This window comes from Ictidomys tridecemlineatus, chromosome 7, assembly GCF_052094955.1.
Source record: "Ictidomys tridecemlineatus isolate mIctTri1 chromosome 7, mIctTri1.hap1, whole genome shotgun sequence".
NCBI classification, from domain to species: domain Eukaryota; kingdom Metazoa; phylum Chordata; class Mammalia; order Rodentia; family Sciuridae; genus Ictidomys; species Ictidomys tridecemlineatus.
Window position 1 is genome coordinate 189,606,579 of NC_135483.1, and position 22,430 is coordinate 189,629,008.

Consider the following 22,430-nt stretch of genomic DNA (forward strand, 5'->3'; position numbering starts at 1 on the left):
GAAATCAATAAATGTTATTCACCACATCAATAGACATAAAGATAAGAACCATATGATCATCTCGATAGACGCAGAAAAAGCATTCGACAAAGTACAGCATCCCTTTATGTTCAAAACATTAGAAAAACTAGGGATGACAGGAAATTACCTCGACATTGTAAAAGCTATCTATGCTAAGCCTCAGGCTAGCATCATTCTGAATGGAAGAAAATTGAAGGCATTCCCTCTAAAATCTGGAACAAGACAGGGATGCCCTCTATCACCACTTCTATTCAATATAGTTCTTGAAACACTGGCCAGAGCAATTAGACAGTCGAAAGAAATTAAAGGCATAAAAATAGGAAAAGAAGAACTTAAATTATCACTATTTGCAGGTGACATGATTCAATACCTAGAAGACCCAAAAGGGTCTAAAAAAAAACTACTAGAACTAATAAATGAATTCAGCAAAGTGGCAGGATATAAAATCAACACGCATAAATCAAAGGCATTTCTGTATATCAGTGACAAAACTTCTGAAATGGAAATGAGGAAAACCACCCCATTCACAATATCCTCAAGAAAAGTAAAATACTTGGGAATCAACCTAACAAAACAGGTGAAAGATTTATACAATGAAAACTACAGAACCCTAAAGAAAGAAATTGAAGAAGATCTTAGAAGATGGAAAAATATACCCTGTTCATGGATAGGCAGAACTAACATCATCAAAATGGCGATATTACCAAAAGTTCTCTATAAGTTCAATGCGATGCCAATCAAAATCCCAATGGCATTTCTTGTAGAAATAGATAAAAGAATCATGAAATTCATATGGAATAATAAAAGACCCAGAATAGCAAAAACAATGCTAAGCAGGAAGTGTGAATCAGGCGGTATAGCGATACCAGATTTCAAACTATATTACAGAGCAATAGTGACAAAAAGAGCATGGTACTGGTACCAAAACAGGCGGGTGGACCAATGGTACAGAATAGAAGACACAGAAACCAATCCACAAAACTACAACTATCTTATATTTGATAAAGGGGCTAAAAGCATGCAATGGAGGAAGGATAGCATCTTCAACAAATGGTGCTGGGAAAACTGGAAATCCATATGCAACAAAATGAAACTGAATCCCCTCCTCTCGCCATGCACAAAAGTTAACTCAAAATGGATGAAGCAGCTTGATACCAAATCAGAGACTCTGCGTCTGATAGAAGAAAAAGTTGGCTCCAATCTACATATTGTGGGGTCGGGCTCCAAATTCCTTAATAGGACACCCATAGCACAAGAGTTAATAACAAGAATCAACAAATGGGACTTATTTAAACTAAAAAGATTTTTCTCAGCAAGAGAAACAATAAGAGAGGTAAATAGGGAGCCTACATCATGGGAACAAATTTTTACTCCTCACACTTCAGATAGAGCCCTAATATCCAAAGTATGCAAAGAACTCAAAAAATTAAACAATAAGATAACAAATAACCCAATCAACAAATGGGCCAAAGACCTGAACAGACACTTCTCAGAGAAGGACATACAATCAATCAACAAGTACATGAAAAAATGCTCACCATCTCTAGCAATCAGAGAAATGCAAATCAAAACCACCCTAAGATACCATCTCACTCCAGTAAGATTGGCAGCCATTACGAAGTCAAACAACAACGAGTGCTGGCAAGGATGTGGGGAAAAGGGTACTCTTGTACATTGCTGGTGGGACTGCAAATTGGTGTGGTCAATTTGGAAAGCAGTATGGAGATTCCTGGGAAAGTTGGGAATGGAACCACCATTTGACCCAGCTTTCACCCTTCTTGGACTATTCCCTGAGGACCTTAAAAGAGCGTACTATAGGGATACTGCCACATCAATGATCATAGCAGCACAATTCACAATAGCTAGACTATGGAACCAACCTAGATGCCCTTCAATAGATGAATGGATTTTAAAAAAAATGTGGCATTTATACACCATGGAGTACTATGCAGCACTAAAAAATGACAAAATCATGGAATTTGCAGGGAAATGGATGGCACTAGAGCAGATTATGCTAAGTGAAGCTAGCCAATCCCTAAAAAACAAATGCCAAATATCATTTTTGATATAATGAGAGCAACTAAGAACAGAACAGGGAGGAAGAGCTGGAGGAAAAGATTAACATTAAACAGAGACATTAGGTGGGAGGAAATGGGAGAGAAAAGGGAAATTGCATGGAAATGGAAGGAGACCCTCATTGTTATACAAAATTACATATAAAAGTTTGTGAGGTGAATGGGAAAAAAACAAGGAGAGAAATAAATTACAGTAGATGGGGTAGAGAGAGAAGATGGGAGGGGAGAGGTGGGGGTAGTAGAGGATAGGAAATGTAGCAGAATACAACAGTCACTAATATGGCATTATGTAAAAATGTGGATGTGTAACCGATGTGATTCTGCAATCTGTATTTGGGGTAAAAATGGGAGTTCATAACCCACTTGAATCTAATGTATGAAATATGATATGTCAAGAGCTTTGTAATGTTTTGAACAACCAATAAAAACAATAAAATAAAATAAAATAAAAAATAACAAACTTGCTGAGGAAGAAAACATGAAAGCAATTCTCTTCACAACAGCTATAAATAATAAAGTCCCTAGGAATACATTTAACCCAGGACATGAAAGATCTAGATGATGGAGATTATAAAACGCTGGTGAGGGAAATTGAAGATGACACAAAAATCTAGAAAGACCTCATGTGTTCTTAGGTTCAAAGAATTAATATTGTTAAACCATCTGTACTACCCAAAGCAGTTCACAGAGCCAATGTAATACCCATCAAAATACCATGATATTCTTTATAGAAGGAAAAAACATTCACATGGAAACACAGAAGACCCCAAATAGCCAAAGCAATCTTGAACCTGAAGAACAAGGCGGGAGGCAGTCGAACACCTGACTTCCAAACACCCCAGAGTAACCAGAAGAGCACAGCCCCACCTAGACCAGTGGATCAGAAGAGAAATCCCAGAAATACACCCCATGCCAACCGATCCTCAACCAAGGTGCCAAAAACACGCACTGGAGAAAGGACATCCTTTGGAATAAATGAGCAAAGAACATTGGATATCCACATGCAGAAGGCTCAAACTTGACCTTGGTCTGCTACCACGTAAAAAAGTCAACTGAGTGGAACACAGACCTCGATTTAAGACCTGAAACTATGAAACTTCTCAAAGAAACACTTTAAGACATCAGTATAGGCAATGGTATTTTGGATATGACCCCAAAATCACAGAAAATTAAAGATAAATAAATGGGATTATACCAAATGTTTTAAAAAGCTTCTGTGGAATGAAGGAAACAATCAACAGTGAAGAGACAACCTACAGGATGGGAGAAAATATTTGCCAACTATTTATCGAACACAGGATTAATGTCCAGAACACATAAGAAACTCAAAAAGTGAACAAGAAATAGGTAATCTTACCATCTGGTTTGTAATGTCAGTTCTGGGCATACATCCAAAGGATATGGAATCAGCAAACCAAAGAGATACCTGCACTGCCCTGGTTACTGCAGCACAACTCACAATGGCTAGACTGCAGAACAACCTAGGGGCCCACCAGGGCACGAGTGGATGAAGAAGATGTCCATATTCACAGCAGAGTGCTGGCCATACAGAGCGCAGCCCTGACCTTTGTAGCAGGATGGACAGAAGTAGAGGACATTAAGTGAAAGGAGCCAAACACAAAGAGACAGATAACACATATTCTCTCTCACACGTGGCAGCTAAAAAGAGCTGACCTGAGTGGAAAAAGTGATTTCTAGGAGTTGGGAAGGTAAAAGGGCAGACAAAGAGGGGTTGGCTAATGCCATCGAATCCCAGGGAGACAGAAGTTCCCTTATTCTTTGGCTTTAATTTCCTTGCCTAGGAATGGTGTGGACTCCTAGGGTTAAATAAGGTGGTACAAGGTGTCCGAGAGAGGCCGGTCCTCTTTGCTGTGGGGGGTGATTCTGGGAAACCTCAATCTGCCTGTACATTCAGAGTCTGTTAGGCCTGTTAGTCAGTCTCTAGAACATGATCCAATTTCACTTTTTCGTGAGTCCCTCAGCGGGGTGTCTCTGGAACCAGGAAGTGCTCACACACTGCTCTTTGAACACGCACAGTGACTGGGCCACCCCGTGAGGCTGGTGAAGGAGGATGAAGTCCTGGCACAACAGCTGAGAGACGCAGGCAGGAGCGTCCCCGAGATCTCTGCCTGGGCTCAGGACAGCCTGTGCCAACTATGTGTTGACAGCAAGCCCGTGTGTGAGCAGGCACTGTGCCAGGCATCTGACTGGACTGACTCAGCTCCCACGTCAACCCTGTATGGACCGTTATTTCTTCATATTCAGGTAGGGGATTAGGCACAGAAAGACCAAGTACATCACCTGAGGTTACACAGCTAGTAAAGGGCAGACATGGTATTTAGACACAGTCTAATCCAAAATACTAGATCCCAAGTAATACGCTGCTGTAACAATCCACGTCTGGGGTGTAGCAGAAAGGCCCAGAACAGGGAAACAGGTGCTCCAGGATTTTACCCAAATTCTCAGTGGCTACATGTGAGAGAAGTTGTTGTCCTCATGTCCATTTCCCAACTTCCCTTAGTCATAGAACTTCTGCTCCCATCGCAGAATAATGACGACATTCACCAGTTTCTCCTGCCGCCACATATAGACCCGAGATTCCATCCAGGACAGGGAGGTGCAAGTGGGAATGTCCTGAGACCATTTCTGAGGAAACTTCTTAAGACATGTGGCATGAACCCTCTGGTCTTTACTTTTGTCCTTTCCCTCATCCACTGTCTGGGTCACAGGCGTCATGACTTAAATTCAAAGAGAATACTCAAGAATATCATAGTCAAACTGATGAAAATGGAGGGAGAAAAACAGAGAAAGAGCACGAATACTAATAGGCGTCAGAGGAAAATTCACAATACCTACATTCACAATGACCAATGACTTGCCACTGGGGTGTCTGGAAGCAAAAGATATGACATCTTTGAGAAAAATAAAACTGTCTACTGGAATTCTACTTCTAAGGAAAATTATGAGGGTAAATTAAGATATTTTCTGATAAAGAATAGCTGAAAGAATTTGTTTCCAGCAGAGCTATCCGCACAACAAAAATATCGAGGAAAGTTATTTAAGCTGAATGGAAGTGCAATAAATGGAAACTCAGATCTTCAAGAAGAAATGAGGAGCCCTGGAAATGGTACATTTAGCAGGTAAATATTAATTATTTTCTTTTATTAATTTCTTCAAAAATAACAGTTAAAAGCAGAAATACAAACACTGACTTATGATGTTTTAACATTCATAGCATGTTATAGCATGAACAGTCATGTTATAACAAGGACAAAGAATGAGGGGATGTTAGTAAAATCACACCATCTTTAAATTATACACTTTGCATGAAGTGATTCTGATAAGTTAAGGCTGCGTGCTTTAGTCCTCAGGAAAGCCTCTAGAAACAAAAGAGAAACAACCACAAAATTAAAAAAGAAAAAAAAAACTAGCAGTATAGCTACAAATCCAACTGAGGAAATACAATATTTTTAAGATGCTCTCTTTTCCCAAAAGAAGTTTGGCAAAGTAATAGATAGATAGATAGACAGATAGACAGATAGACAGATAGATAAAATAAATGGCAATGGCTTAGACTTAGATCCAACACATCAATGATTACACTGAATGTAAACGGACCAACATTCTAATTCAAAGGCAGAAATTGTCAAACTGTATTAGAAAAAGTAAAACCTATCTATATATTCTCCAAAAGAACACTTTAAATATATTTAAAAAAACATAAAAATGGAGGCAAAAAATGGGGAAAACATGAAAAAGAAAGGTTAAGAAAGCTGACATGGCTCTTTTAATAACAGAGAAGTAGACTTCAAGACTAGTTGTGTTATCAGACATAAAAGAGATGTCTAATGTGAAAAGTAGGCAATTTACCAGGAAGATTTAACTGTCCAAAATGTGTAAGTACCTAATAAGATAGCTTCAAGATATATGAAAGAAAAAACTGCAGTAGAAATAGAAATCATTAGAGAAGGACTCTTTCTCACTAACTGGTAGACTAAATGGACAAAATGAGTTATTGTTTGCAAAATTTGAATAATTTATTTCTTTCATGTGTACATGATACAAGTCAATCATTTCAATAGGTATAGAAAAATCATAGACAAAATTTAATATCCATTCATTATTTTTAAAAAAGAAAACACTCTCAGCAAACTAAAATAGGAGGTAATTTACTCCATCTTATAGACATATACAAAAAACTTAAAGTAACATCCATATTTAATTATGTTATAAAAAATACTTATTCCTTAAGATAGAGAACAAAGTAAGGCTGTATATTTCAGCAACATATCATAGAAGTTTTGCTACATACAGTCAGGCAAGTAAAAAAGATAAAGCATGTAAAGGGAAAATAATCAAGATTCTTATTATTTGCCAATCTATTATTTTATATGATGAAAATACAAAAAAAGCAAAAATTGTGGAAACTAGTTGGCACAGTAGTACATGCCAGTAATCCTAGTGACTCAGGAGGATGAGGCAGGAAGATTGCAAGTTTGAGGTCAGACTGGGCAACTTAGTGCAACCCTTTCTCAAAATAAATTAAAAAGGATTGGAGGTCTGTGCTCTATATGTGTAATATGAATTGTAATGCATTCTGTTGTATAGCTCAGTGGTAGAGCACCCCTGGGTTAAATTCCCAGTTCCAAAAAATAAAAAATTATGGAAACTAATAAGTAAATTTAGCAAAGTATCAGGATACAAAGTCACTATAAAAAATCAATTCTATTTCTATTCACTAGCAATAAGAAACTGAAAAATGTTAACAATTTAAATGTCCTTTATAAATAGTATCAAAAAAAGATAAAACAGAAGTAAGTTTAACAAAAGGTATGCAAGACCTTTACACTGAAAACTACAAAACATTAAAAACTCCCCAAAAATGAAGAGCTATACCATGTTCATGGATCAGAAGTCTTGAAATTGTTAAGATCTAAATTCATCCCAAACTGACTTACTTCCATATCTGTTATTTGAGGTTTCTATTAGTTGAAACTAAATCAAACTCTAGTTGATAAACTATGTCATTCCAATCGAGTAACTAGTTTTTATATGTCTCAACTTCCTCATTTGTCTCATTTCCTCAAATAAAAGGACAGCTATACACATCAAGTGGTTTTAGCTATACTTTAAGAAAAGAGAAAGAGAACACAGATTCACAGCATTAAAGTAATAACAAATATTAACTAGGTTATAATTAGGACACCATGCTGCAAGATTTCAGGTCATCTGTAGCTGAGACTCAGAACAGAATTCATCTTTCCAAGACAGACTAAAAATGAACCAAGATTTTCCATCACTATGTCTTCTCCCTTCCCTTCATCTCCCCACTCTCACTCTCAATGTTTAGACACAGACGTACATTATGTAAAGAGTTGTAAACTTCATCTCCAATGATAGGAACCACTCTGCTTTGTTCCGTTTTGAAGTATGATGTTATGACCCTAAATTAGATTATTTTAGATATCCTTGGGTAAGGTTTCTATTTTTAGTAACATAACCCTTTAAGATCTTTGCTTGGTTAGTGAATAAATAATAAATCTCCTTGCAGAAACCAAACTTGTTCTTGTGACAAAAGCAAGAGTGTTGAAAAACAAATGTTCAAGCCCTACCAAGGACACATTCAAAACACGAAGAAAACATGAAGAGCTGTGTATTAAGAACAAATGGAGTGGAGTTTTGTGGAATACTGTAACTTAAGTGATGAATATAATAGTAGTGCTTCCGAACTGACTACAGATTAAGAAACTATAATAGGAGAATAATATGTAGTATTAACTAGATGGTCGTGAGACAATATATTCAGATGTACAATCTTCTTTGAAGAGTAGGAGATGAAAAACTGTTTGATAATGTTAACCGAAAAGTGCAAAGAGAATGATGAAATCTGCAATATGTATTATAGGGAGTAGTTTATTTCAAGTTGTACAGATCTCAGAGGATGCACATTAGGAAATGTCAGAAAGAAAATGCAATAGATCCAGAGAAAAACTGGATCTCAATCATATGGAAGCAATGTCAGCAGTCAAGAGATTTAAAACAACTGATTATAATAATGATATGATAATTAGAAAAGGATGAAAGATTTGAGGATCAAAATGGAAAATAAATAAAATAGAACTACAAAAGAAACGTACTAAGGATTGAGGGGTTAATACAAAAAATATATAATTTAGCTACTAGACTATTACTTCTAATTTCATATTTGAACCAATATTTATATGAACATGCCTGCTGAATATTTATTAGGTAAATAAAAAGAAAACATCCTTGAGGAATATGCAACTTGAAAATCAGATAGCGAAGACCAAAAGAATCTATTACCAAAAGATTTTAAATTATGAGACAATGAAATCACTCTGTATATTGTCAGAAAGCTATCTAGATGTCAGGAATTTATGCAACATTCATAAGGGAAAATATGGAATAAAGTGATACTGGCAATTTTGCTGACAATGTAAAACAACTCACATGGAAGAAATAATGTGTAGAGGCATTTAAAACTTAACTCATGATTTGCTGCCTTGGCAAATGGTTTGAGTCAAAACCTGTCACCATCCTGATAGTTTCCTCTCTCAACTCCAATGTCCAACCAATCCATCAGCGAATCTTACAATATATATCTATTCATATATATCATCTCCAAAATATATCTATTTCTATTCACTAGCAATAAGGAACTGAAAAATGTTAACAATTTAACTCACACACTTGGCTTCGTCTCAGCTGCCACCATCCTAGCCAAAGTCACAAATTATTTCTCCCCTAATACAACCATTTCCTCTGACAGCACTCCTGTTCCAGCTTACCCCTGCGACCAAGTCTCCAAAGAGCAATGGCAATCATTTTCTCAAAACGTAAACATGATCATGCTTCCAATTGTTCCTGGAATAAAATCTGAAATCCCTTCCCTGGACAGGCCTTGTGTGCTCTGACCCCAGCTGAGCAGTCTAAGCCTCAGGCAAGCAGCTGGCCCCAGGGGTGACCATTCAGTTCCCAGAAATAACAAGCCACTGCTAGCGTCCTGCTACAGGCTGTTTCCACTGCCTGGAAGTTCCCCCTCCTGCCTGCTTACAAACCTGGCCCCTCCTTAGGTATTAATTCTCAGCTTAAATGTCAAACAGATTCTTCCCTTCCCCTGCCAAGCCCACTCAAGCTGCCCTCCTGCAGACTCCCGGGTGACGTCCAGTCCCTTCCCTGGGCTGTTGAAAGGGCTGCCTGGGCCGACATCTTCCCTCTCAGCCGCACACCTTCCCCATCTCATTCTGCACTGGGTTCTGCTGCACTCCACCTGCTCTCTCCTGCAGATCTGTTTGAACCTCGCTTCCCTGGAAACCCTTCCCGACACTCCCCAACCCCCGCCTGGGTGAGAGGGCTCAACTTAAAAGAGCCCTGCCCCATCCCAGTCCTCCTGTCCACCTGTCTCTTGTGGTCACTGTCCACATGACCCATGAGGCCAAGCCAAGTGTGTCTGGTGACTGCCACCGTAACTGCCACCAGGATGGTGACCCACAAACAGTGTGTGAGTGATTAGATCTTTCATTAAATGCCTTGTGCCACATTCACGTGATGGAATAAAGCTCAGCCATTAAGGACACTTCTTCTGGTCATGGGAACTTTTCTTTTTTGCTTTGAGCTCATTTGAGCACAGACTTCAGTAATTGAGGGAAAATGCTAAAAATGACTTAAAGTGCTGCATAATGTCCTGGCCTGTGGCAGACCAGCAGCCCATGGTCAAATGTAGTCAAATGGCCAGTGGCTAATACACAGTCCCATGTGGATGCCCTGGGCCGTCGTGACGGGAAATACCACTTGGTGTGGACCGTTTGGGATTTGAAAGTGAGGAGGGGACTGTAAAAGTGACAAATTCTTCCTGTAAACTACAACCGAACCTAAATGGGACGATTGAAAAGAACAGTGGGAGAATGCCTGTCTGGAGAAAGAGGTGAGCAGAAGTGTCTTCACCTCCCTCTGCCTGTGTGACACTAGGTCAGGGGAGACGAATTTAGGTTGGAAAAACAGAGGCAGAGAGAGGTGTATTTAACCAAAGCTGAAATCTGATGGGGTCATCAGCAGAACACACTTTCACTCGGGGGCTTGGCGTTTGGTCTCCTTCCTCTGGGGGTGAGTCTGAGCTTCAACCTTAGGAAGCTTTCGGGAGTCACAACCCGGACCTGGACGGTTCCGAATAAGGCCCAGAACTGCATCCCATAACATTCTGATCCACGTGAAGGACAAAACTGTCCCTCCAGCCTTCTCCACCGTTGTGGTCTAAAGAGGGATGTGTGTGAGGACACAGATTCTGCTGCTGCGAATAAAAATTAAAATTCTCTTCACTTTTCTTCATTTCTATTGTAAGGGATTTTGTGGTGTTTAAGAACAATGTCCTGTTTCTGGGATAGAGAAAAAAGTGTCCCGCAGTCAGGCCTTCCCACAAAAGACAACTACAAACTCCAGACCCCAAACAGAACCCACAACCACAAGGCCCTGCAGGGAGGCAGAGCAGCACCTTGGGGAGGGAGTCCAATGGGAGGCAGCCTGGGGCAAGTTTTGTGTGTGACCATCAAGGGAGGCCACAGCTATGATTGTGACCTGGGAGCCTCAGACACCAGCACTGAGGCTGTGTGTGTGTGTGTGTGTGTGTGTGTGTGTGGAGGGTGGTGGAGGGTAACAGGATGGAACCCAGGGTCTCATGCACACCAGGAAGTGGTCCTGCTCCTGAGCTGCATCCCCAGCCCTTTTTTGTTGTTGCTCTTTTGAGACAGGGTCTTGCTAAGTTGCCTAGGCTGGCCTCGAACTTGTGGTCCTCCTGCCTCCTGAGTGGCGGGGATCACATTCATACACCACTGTGCCCTGCTAAAGCTGTGCCTTCTGTCCACAGGAACCCAGTGAAGGAACCTGGGACAGCTTCACCATGAGGAGTGAGGGAGGGTCTTGGAGAAGAAGAGAATCAGAGAAGGGGACCCCCAAATTCTGCAAGTCTTGCCTTGCCCAAGTCTCTGGATGGCCCCAAACCAAGCATGAATGAGGCACTGACAACAGACCAAAGAGGTCAAGCCTCCTCCCTGCTGTCACGACTGGGTTGCAATGAGTCTAGCCACAGAGAGCCACCTGTTTCCTTTATTGGTTGTTGATTAATCCATGTTGGCTACGTGGGAGTGTCCTCCTGTTTAGAGTGCTTTTGTTGGAACAAGATGGAGTTATCTACCCATACACTCACTGAAAAAATGTCTCTCATGTACCTAAATGCTGAGCACTCTAAGAGACACAAGAGCACTTAGCATCGCTGCCCGCAGGGAGCTTAGCGTCTACCAAGGGACATTGGAGGTGCATCCACACAGCTCTCAGAGGGGACTGTACACGATCCGGGAGAACCTGCTGCGCACAGAGAATGTGGACCTCCGAGTCAAATGAGGATTTATATCCTGGGTCCACTAGGACCTTGGGCCTCTTGATTCACCTGTGAAATGAAGCAATAACATCTCCCTGTACGGCTGTCACAGTGATGAACAGTGACAGGTATCGATCACCTGTGCTCTGTTAGGCACTATTCTAAACACTGTAAACTCGGAGCTCACTAAAACCTTAGAACAACCCCATGAGATAGGTTCTAATAGTACTTCACTCTCTAGGAGGGGACAAGGAGTCAAGGAGAGTTAAAGTAACTTGCCCAAGGTCACCAGGAACTAAGTGATGGAGATAGCAAAGTCTACCTGAGCTTCAGCTGTTGACCACAGAATCACACTGAATAGGAACTTCAAAGGGCAAACACAGGGTTCAGCACACGAAGAGCACCCAACCATCAACAGATGTCATCAGTGCTGTCATTGTCACTGCTGGTGCCCTTGTTATCATATGAGCCATAAGAAAAACACAATAGTTGAAGTTCAGACATTCACCTGGATTTTAAAGCTAAGAAGTTGTAAGAATGCTAAAGAATCGTCCTGTGCAGATCTGGACACACACCTGGAAAACTCCAAAATTTGTGTTCATCTGTGAAGCGTATCCTCTTTTTAGAAAGAAAAACATCAATCTATGGTTATTTCTTTGTTTGTTCATTACTTGGTCACTTCTGACTGCCACCTGCAGGTTCCCTCAGGTAGAGCTGCGGAAGCTGAGGCAGGAGCCCGGCCACCCTGAGGAGAGCAGCTGCCTCCCCACTGCTAATGGGAAGAAGCAAGCGGACAGAATTCCCTGCAGAATTTCTACTTAAACTACGTCAGAGAAACTGTGCTGTATGTGAGAAAAGAAAGGAAGACAGAAAATAGGAACTAAGTTATGAAACAAAAATTCACCAGCCCACAGCAAGGGGTCATCGAATCCCACTGGCACTTACGTCCTCGCACTCCCTTTGGTCCCTAAAAGGTGACAGAATGCACCACGTGGAGCACCCTGCATCTCAGGGGCTCAGATTCCTGAATGGAGAGGTGATCCAGAGACAATGGCCAGTTTTAAAAGAGGAACAGCATTTTAGCTGGGCCTGTTGATTTTATGGGGACACGTGGTGTGTTTCTTAGGTAAGCGCACAGTGTCACGGGGTTGTAAGAGAGGGATCTCATGGAGGTCACACATGTGAGACACTGCAAGACACAACCAGATCCCACAACTACGGGAAGCCCAGCCCTCATGTGATGAGGTCACATGCCTTGTTTTGGAACAATACACATTATTTCAGAGATAACTTTTATGACATGTGTTGTTATTGCCTGTAAATCCCTTTACGATGAAAAGTGTTACCACTGAAATCTGAGTTAGACAGGAGGATTCCCAAGGCTATAAAATGCAGGAAAACCAAATAGTTTGGATAAACCCTTGGAGCTCGTTGCAACGGGATTTAACCTACAGGACCTTTGGGCCAATATAAAGATTTAAACCTCAGGCCTTCCCTTTTGTCTATAAACATGACTTGAAGCAAGATGGATTTATTGACTCAGCAAGAGGCTCCTAAGCTGACATACCTGAGTCAAAGACTTTGAGGAATAAGGGCCCTGAAGGTAGTAGTCAACTGTCACCATTTTACAACCAGAAAATGAAGGCTGGAAGAGATAAAAATTATGTGACCCACTCAGGAGATGCAACTGTTTAATCATGATGCAACGTGATGGCTGACCTTAGGCAGCTCTTGGTATTTGCACCAACTTGGTATGCAGTGTAGACTAGTATCCCCATTTGAGTAATTGAGAAAAATGAGCCTCAGAGAAGTAAGGGAGTTTGACACAAGAAGCTGGTGCAGACTTCAGACCTAAACAATGTAGTGTAAAACCCACATTCCAAACCTCTCCGCTCTGGGCTTCATCACTGGGCCAGCCTTGGAGCTTCTGGGCAGGGAAGGACACCAACTCTCCACACTGGCCGTGGGGTTTTCTGTGTTCAAAGAACTTCAGGATCCCATAGCCAAGCCGACGCCATGCTCTGGCAGTTTCAGGACAGAGAGGACTGGTCCCCAGGCTCTGCATCACTTCCCTGCACCACCCCAGGGCAAGGCAGACCACCAAATGCCACATATCCACCCTCCCAGCTGGAAAACGTTTCATTTTTAAACATTTTAGCATTTAAAATGTTAATGTTTTTAAATATATTGGATAAATAATATTTCCCAGAACAGACCATGAAGCCCATATTCTTGCTTTGGTCTCTGACTACCTTCTGTAGCAGGTAGATGCCAGGAGGTGAGTCCAAGCTAGGCACAACGAGAATGGTCATACCTGCAGAACTGAGAGACGCCCTATTGCTTTGTCTTTATTGGTTTCCTTTATTAATTCATGTGGTGTTCTTCCAATCCCTGGGCGGGGGGGATGATGGTGTCTGAACAGTAGTATTCAGATTTTATTCACATATATATCTAAATATATTCATATATATGCATGTGTGTATGTATATAATATTATTATAATGTATGTTACATATCACAATATGATTATAATATCATTATATAGTATATATACACATATCCTTTATTATAATACTATATATTTAAATGTCAATACATATACGCACACACACACACACACACACACACATTTTTTTTAGGTGGGGATCTCAGATTGGCCTCAGACTTTCAATCTTCCTGCCTCAGCCTCTTGAACAGCTGGGATTACAAGTGCACACCATCTCACCCAGCTATATATTCATATATTTAAGTATACATATTCAAATGCTAATGTGCAGTGATATGAAGTACACATAGAAATCTTTAGAATTTAAATGCATTTAGTTTAAAATTTTAAGGATCACAAAGTTCCAAATTAAACATAAAGACAACCTCAGGGTAAGGAGGACTTTTAAAAGCAGTAACAGCGGATTCCAGGAACTTTGTTGCTGTGATCGTTCAGTAAGGTAGGAAAATACACGTGACATTTTCACTTTCCTGTTTTATTGCCCCCATTGTAACCAGAATCTGGAACGACACTTCTCAAATACGAGTGCAGTGAAAGTAAATTAGAAATTCAAAGAAAAGCCAGACGAAGGGCGAAACCTAGATGTGGAAGAAGAGCAGATACCTCCTGGGGGATGGGGACCGATGAGCAATGACCCATGACCTCATGGAGCTCTCAGGTGTAACTCTGAACTCTGGGCAAGACTCAGTACCCAGGAAGGACTCTGGGGATCTGCCCGGATGAGATGGAAAAGGACCCTCAGAGGAACAGGATGGAGGTGAATGGACAGAAGAGCCGGGGTATGAGCGTGCGGTGCTGCAAGCAGCACCCAGGCAGTTCCGGCAGCTTGCTGGCCTTGGAAAGATGGCTGTCAAGGATGCCACTGTCCTTACCCAGACGTACAGACACATGAGAGAAACGTCTCACTTTCTCCATATGTAGGAATTGAAATAGCAGGGACATTTAGAAGTCCTAGAACCTGAAAAGCTCTGCGATTATTTTACTCACAACTGGGGTTACAAAGAAAGTCTTGACAAATCAACATCACGAGATTTATTTTAAAGACTCTATTCAGAGATGTAGAGGACAGTGATTAGGAGCTCGGGAGCCCAGATGCCGGGGTCTCAATTTCCGGCTATATGACCTCAGGCAAGTTATTTGCTATCTTGGGCCTCAGTTTTTCTGTCTGTTAAGTGGAAACATTAATAATGTTCCCTGCATAGGAGTATCATGAGCATCAAACTGGTAGGCAGAGTGAGAGATCTAAGTGTTGGACTTTATTTACCCAATATTAACCAACCTGTGCTAACACAGAACACGATCTGTATGTAGCTAGGGTTACTGGAGCAGGTGAGGGCAAGATGAATAAAGTTCATTTCCTTCTGTCAGGGATGGCTCAGAGAAATGGAGACACAGAATCAACACCAGAGTCATGGTTTGGAGGTGAGGTGTCCCCCAAAAGCTCACATGTGAAACAATGCAAGAAGGTTCTGAGGAAGAATGATTGGGTTATGAGACCTCAACCCAATCCGTGAATTAATCACTGATAGGGATGAACTGAGTGGTGTGGCTGGAGGAGGGGGGATCGGGGCGTGGCTAAGGCGTATATGTTTTGTCTCTGGAGAGGGGAGTCTCTCCCTGCTTCCTGACCTCCAGGTGAGCTGCTTCCCTTCGCCACACCTCCACCACGACGCCCTGCCTCCCCTCGAGCCCTGAGGAACGGAGCCTGCTGTCCAGGGACTGAGACCTCTACAATTGTTCTGATGGGGTCCTTTGTCACAGCAGTGACAAAGCTGACTAAAACAACCAGGGTGCAGAGAGGAGTGGGGAGGAAGCAGAGGGTCAGGGCTCAGGGCTCCACAACAGTCTGACAATTTGAGGCGATTTTCAAAGTTGCTCTCAGCGTGCGGCTGGCGGGAGAGAGCTCCCGGAGACAGCGGCTCTTTTCAAAGGGCGAGATGTTCTGTCAGCTTAGTTCCTACAAGGGCTACCCTACCACAGGCCCCAGCTCCTGCTGGGGAGCTTCAAACCCTGGGCTGGGAGTCCTTCAAAGGGTGACCAAACCCTGCTGGTCTCCTCCAGAGGGAGACCTCCCAATGAAGGGCTGCACAGAAACTGTCATCCACTCCCTGGGGAAGCCCTGCGTTTCCTCTGAGCCTTCTCTAGGCGGCCTGGGGGGGCTGAGAGGCCACTGCATCAAGGAGAAGGCCCAAGAAGCCCCATCACTCCCCGGTTCAAGCGATACTCCAAGGCCTGGGTGCTGTGCTTCGCCTTGGCCAGCACTTCTTCCAGAGTCGCCCCACACCTGCCTCCCGGGCATCTCCACGCCGAGAGCAAAGAGCCCTCAAACCCAGCATGACCAACACAGAGCCCGGCTCCATTCCTCTGCTTCTTCCCAAACAGAACCACCAACTGAGAGGTGGCCAAGCACACTGCTGCCACCTCGTCCCCTCAGCCGCCACACCCCATCCTTTTCTAGATCCTCTCTACTTTACCCTCCAATTTCTCTTGGATCTAGCGGCTTCTCTCCTGGTCCAATCCTATCCTTCTGTTCCAAGGAGCCCTGTGCTCTATGTCCTGCACTGCCACTCTGTCCCCAGCCTTTTCTCTTATCTCCTCTTGTCTCTCACCCATTGACGCTCCACACTGTCACCGAATGAGTGTTTCAAATTCCCTGTTTAAATGTATCCATGGTTTAATAGTAATAACTGTCATGAAGACCATGATGATGAAAACAGCGAACATGTACTGAGCACACAGCCGCATACTCCCTAGGCCCTCTGTCTGCATCATCCCTTGGAACCAGTACGCTGACTTGTGAAGCAAGCATTATCACCTCCCCCATTTTACGGATGGAAGCCCCGAGGCACTAAGAGGTGGATCACTTGCCCATGAACCAAACCTGGGGAGTAAGTGGTGGAACTGGACCTCAAACTTAAGCCTCTGCCTCCCTCCTTCCAGACTGAAGATGAAGGGCCGCCCTCTGCCCCATGGAGCCCCACTAGCCTGCCCTGCCCCTTTGACCTGCTGCCACCATGTCCCCATACTCCTAGCTCAGCCACACCTTCCACCACACCATCTCCTCCCTCTCTTCTTTCAGGATTTTGGCGCTTAGGAGTCTCTTCTAACCCTGGAGGCTCAGCAGATCCCTCCTGTACATCTCTGAGGCACCAACTGCATGCAATTAGATACTTTTGCCAACCATTAAATCCTAGGACCTAAAACAGCACCTGGCATATAGCAAGTGCTCAGAAAATCTCTACCAACCACAAAAGGAAGTATGAGTGGAAGCAAAACTCCCAGCTTCTACTTCAAGGGTCACATTTATATGAGTAGATTTTGTACAATGTCCCCCTCTCTGAGCCTCTGGGAACTCTTGTAATTTTCTAGTAAAAAAATCAGAGCAATATTAATAATAGAGCACTTGGAGTCATCCAAACTCTTTCACAAAAAAATCCCTTTGGATCCCACAATGACCCTGAAGACTGCCCTGACCAAACAGCAAGGCGGCCACCAGAGGTGGGTGGCAACTGGCTCCTCAAGGGTGTGGCAAAGCTCCGAGGCAGTGCAGCAAGACCAGCAGGGAGAGGCCGTGGTGCCGCCCGCTCGGCCCATGGGTCCTTCAAAGGGTGACTGAACCCTGCTGGTCTTCCACACAGGGAGACCCCCCTCGGGGCTGTCCAGGCTTTCCCACTTGTTTGCCCGTGTTCAAAAGACAGCTGGGGTGGGGGATCGGGCCCATCACCATGGTGACCACAGTGACCCACACAGAGGGGGACACTGGGGGGCACCACAGCCCTCCTGCCCTGCCCCAAGCTCAGCCCCAGCCTCTGCACAGAAGCTGGGAGATGAGAGTCTGCCCTTCTTTAGTGAACACTCATTTCCCCAAACATGAAAGAGTGTGGGGGTGGGGGTAGGGGGTGGGGGGCGGGGGACTGGGTCATGGCTCAGTGGCTGAGCGCTTGCCTCACACGTGTGAGCCACTGGGTTCGCTCCTCTGCACCACATAAAAATAAAGAAATCACATGAAGGTGTGGCATCCATCTATAACTAATAGTGAAAAATAAAGAGCACGAGGAGTTGCTGGTCACAGGAGCAGCTTCTGGGGACCCAAGCACTGGCCAGGCCATGGCCTCTTATAAACACCCCAATCCGGTCATGTTATGGTTTAGGGTAGGTGTCCCCCAAAAGCTCAATGTGAGGCAGTGCAGGAAAGTTTAAAGGTGAAAGGAGTGGGTTATGAGAGGTCTGACCTCGTCCGTGGACTCATCTCCTGCCTGGTACCTGTAGGCAGGTAGGGTGTGGCTGGAGGAGGTGGGTCACGGGGGCCCTGGGGTTTACATATTGTCCCCAGCTGCTTTCCTCCACCACCCACTTCTGCCATGATGAAGGAATGGAGCTGGCTGGCTGTGGACTCAGACCTCTGAAACCATGAACCCCCAAAGAAACTTCCCCTCTGACATTGTTCTTGTCAGGTCCTTCAGCCACAGCAGCAATAAAACGGACTCACTCACACCGTCCACACCACTGCCCACCTCCACCCCCAGCCAGGGCGGTTTGGGGTAGAGCCGAGTGCAGAGATACCGCCCCACACATTCAGGCTGCAGGCCTCATCTGGGCAGAGGGTGTGACTCTACTCTATGTAGTTGTCAACGTCAGTTCTGTGGATCAGGAGCTTACACGGTGGTTTTAAGGGAAAAAACAACTCTAATGCCACATGATTCTTACAACCCTGAAGGTTTAAAGAAATCCCTTCCATAGCATCCCCCAAGTAGAAATGTGCAAGATCATTCCCTGAACACCAGGCCAGTACCCGCCTGTGATTATCTGTCCATTTCTTCAGGAGAAACAAACAGTAAAACTGTTTTGAAAAATAAAAAGCCCCTAAAGATGTGGCTTTCCAGGTGACTTGAATTTTCTAAGACATTATAAAGCTGACCTAAAAACTAAAGTAGGTGAACTTTCTGTTGAATTCTTTACGTGAACAGGTATCAAAAAACAAATCATTCCTGGGCATGGTGATGCACACTTATCATTCCAGGGATTCTGGACGCTGAGGCAGGAGGGTCACAAGTTTGAGGCCAGACTTAGCAATTCAGTGAGGTCCAAAGCAATTTAGCAAGCCGCTGTCTCAGAATAAAAAATAAAAAGGGCTGGGGATGTGACTCAGTGGTTGTTATGGCTTGGATGTCCCCCCATGTGTGAGACAATGCAAGAAGGTTCAGAGGAGAAATGACTGGGTTGTCAGAGTCTTAACCTAACCAGTGATTTAAGCCCTCATTAACTGAGTGGTGGCTGAAGGCAGGTGGGGTGTGGCTGAAAGAAGTGGTCAATTGGGTGTGGGGCTATGGGTATATATTTTGTATCTGGCAAGTGGAGTCTCTCTTTCTGCCTCCTGGTCACCATGATGGGAACTGCTTTCCTCCCCGACTCTCTCCGGCCATGATGTTCAGCCTCACCTTGAGCCCCGAGGAATGGAGCCGGCCTTCTGCGGACTAAGATCTCTGGGACCATCACCCTCAAATAAACTTTTCCCCCTCTATAATGTGCTGGTAGGATACTTTAGTCACAGCAGCAAAAAAGCTGACTAAAACAGTGTTCAAGTACCTCTGGGTTCAATCCGCCCCCCCCCCAAAAATGAAGTAAGCTTACGAAATAGGAATCTTAACAAGTGAAATCAGAAAGAGACTCTATTTCACCCTATTTCATTATAGAAATTCATTTCCATGCCTAAATAGAAGTCACTGAAATTCCTACGTTATATCTAATATTCAAACATAATCTTTCAAGTTATTGTAGCATTTTTTTTTAAAAAAAGAGTCATCTATTTTTACTTCACAATTGAAACAAAATAGAATGTGCATTTGTGCAGAGATTTCGGAAATTCAGAGTAGAAAGCTGATCACGCTAATTTATGATTTAAACTGGAAAAGGCCAAGCATCACTAGGATAATGAAGGGTTTTTACCTTCTGGACACTGGCAGGTGAATCCATTGAGGCTAGACACGCACGTGGCTCCATTTCTGCACGGATCTAAGATGCAATAATCAATCTGGGACTGGCAGAGCTCTCCAGTATAACCTGTGCAAAACGAGAGGTGCATTTTAGGAAATGCGCTATTCCAGAACCCCCAGGAGCCACCCCCTGAATGGGTGGACTTAACTGGTACCCACCCAAGGAGGCAGAAGCCTTGGGGATAGTCTCTCAGCCACTCTTAGATATCTGTCATTTAGTTTTATAACCAGAAATGATCATAGCACTTTAGAATCCATTAAAAAAAAAATCAGTTGCTTTGTAAAACTGTTTTCCTGCAAAAGAAGACTTTTCTCCAGGGTCTGTTTTATCTTGTCCCAGCTTCCAGAAGCTCAGAATGAATGCCAGCATCCCTGTCGACAGCTTCCTTCTGACTGGAGAATTTACAGGGCGCTGCTTGAAGTAAGTTAGCTGACGGCTACTTCCCCCTAGGTCACAGCAATACCTCTGCAAATGGCATTAGGAAAATGTCTGGGTATTAAAATTTTGAATTCATAATATTTTAGAGCTAGAGGAACCCATCTGTTTTAATTCTGTGTCTTATCCCCTCATTTTAAAGATAAACAGATTGAGGCACTTATAATGCTAAGCACATTAATATATTATTCTTAATACTTATTTGAGTCATAAATCCGATTCTAAATTCCCTGTGAAGCCAGCCTCTCATGGTGATTTTGTTGGATAGTAACATAATCACATGCATGTGAACAGGAAATAAGGATGTAAATCTACTACTACACCTGGGGCCAAAAAGCTTTAAATAAATTCCATATTTTTTATTAATTGTGAAAACAAAGCCCTCCAGAGAGACAAGTTTAAAAAAAAAAAACTAGCATACTAATATACTTCTCATCTTAAAGTGGTCAATGGTTTGAAAGAAAAATTGGAAACTACAGGACATGAAATCAAAAGAGGGGGAAAAAAGGTGCTCTTAATTATGTTATTTAAGTGACAGGAGCATTAATACTATGGAGATGGTTTCTATCATAGATTTTTATGCAAGATATTTTCTAAATGATTATAATAATACTGCAACATTTTATATATTCCTACCATGGTTTTATCAACGTAGAAAACTTTGTCTTTCTGAATTAATAGCTTTGAAAGGCTGTCATTAGCACTTGCCTAAGAGATTTGCAAAGATAAATAAATGATATTAGATGAAAGATCATTTGCCTGAGCTTCAATTACCTGCCACACTAGTATAAATCGCAGACTGTGGATTCATTTGCAATTCTGCTCCTCCTCTCATGGTGGAAAAAATTCTAGAAGATTCTAGCTAATTCATGGGTACGAGAAGATGGGTAAGATAGGCCTGTGAGTTAAAAATTCCCTCTTTTAAAAATCCAGGATATTTTAATACGATAATACTATGCTAAGAATATACTTTCAAATGACATCTCTAAATTCAAAGTATAGGACAGTGAACTGTTTTTAAGAGGAATGCTAGGAATAATTTTGGCTAAAAAATAATGGCTAATATTTATCATGGAGCACTTATGTTTTACCTACATATTGACCCCTCCTCACAGCAACCCCCTAAGGTCACTCCCATTTCACAAATAAGGAAACTGAGGATGAGGGAGGTCAAGTAATTCACATAAAGTCATCCAGGAGTCACAGGCTTGTGTCCAGTCCCTTAAACACGACATCATACCTAAGGCACTAAGCATCGCTAACATCAACAAACATGGATTCATTTTTATTTATTAATTTTTTTCAGGACTGGGAATTGAACCCAGGACACCCTGCCACTGAGCTACATCCCCAGCACTTTTTATTGTTTTTATTCTGAGACAGGGTCTCACTAAGTTACCCAGGCTGACCTGGAACTTGTGATCCTGCTGCCTCAGCCTCCAGAATAACAGAGATCACAGGTGAGTGCCATCATGCTTAGCAAACATGGATCTAGTATGAAGGAAAAATCGAAGAAAATCATGGAAAGAAACAAATCCTCACAGATACAGAGATAGATAAAAAGTAAATCATAAATGCTCCATTCATGACTTAGATATTCTTGCATAACTTACAGCCTATGTGTCATATGCTTGGTCTGGACATGGCAAGAATGATTTTTTTAATCCCTGCCTTCAAATATTCTAAAATAGAAAAGTATGTTTATGAAATCTATAACTGATTATGAGTGATAAGTTCTTAGAGGCAGTATGGATGTGTCATGAGTCCTGTCATGCAAAGACCTGGGACCACAGAATCAGATGCAAACATGAACGACAGCCAGGAGGCAATTAGGTATCATCTAAAAGGACTGTATGTCCCTACCAGACGGAAAGAGTAGAATAACATAGGCTCTGTGGACTTCAAGGTTCCTTAAAGAAAATTGTGGCAACCACTTTCTTCGAATTTGTATTCGGGAATTTCCAACATAAACATAAACTGGAATGTGAAACCACATTCACAAACCAAT

General features: G+C 42.6%; 1 protein-coding gene across 1 annotated transcript in view; it reads right to left on the minus strand.

Moving 5' to 3' along the window:
- The window catches only part of Dner (delta/notch like EGF repeat containing), a 296,027-nt gene that overhangs the window by 74,309 nt on the left and 199,288 nt on the right, over nucleotides 1-22,430 (minus strand). The window contains exon 7 of the mRNA XM_021727111.3: nucleotides 19,940-20,053. Coding sequence (XP_021582786.2) covers nucleotides 19,940-20,053 — 114 coding nt within the window. The remainder of the gene's footprint in view (nucleotides 1-19,939; nucleotides 20,054-22,430) is intronic.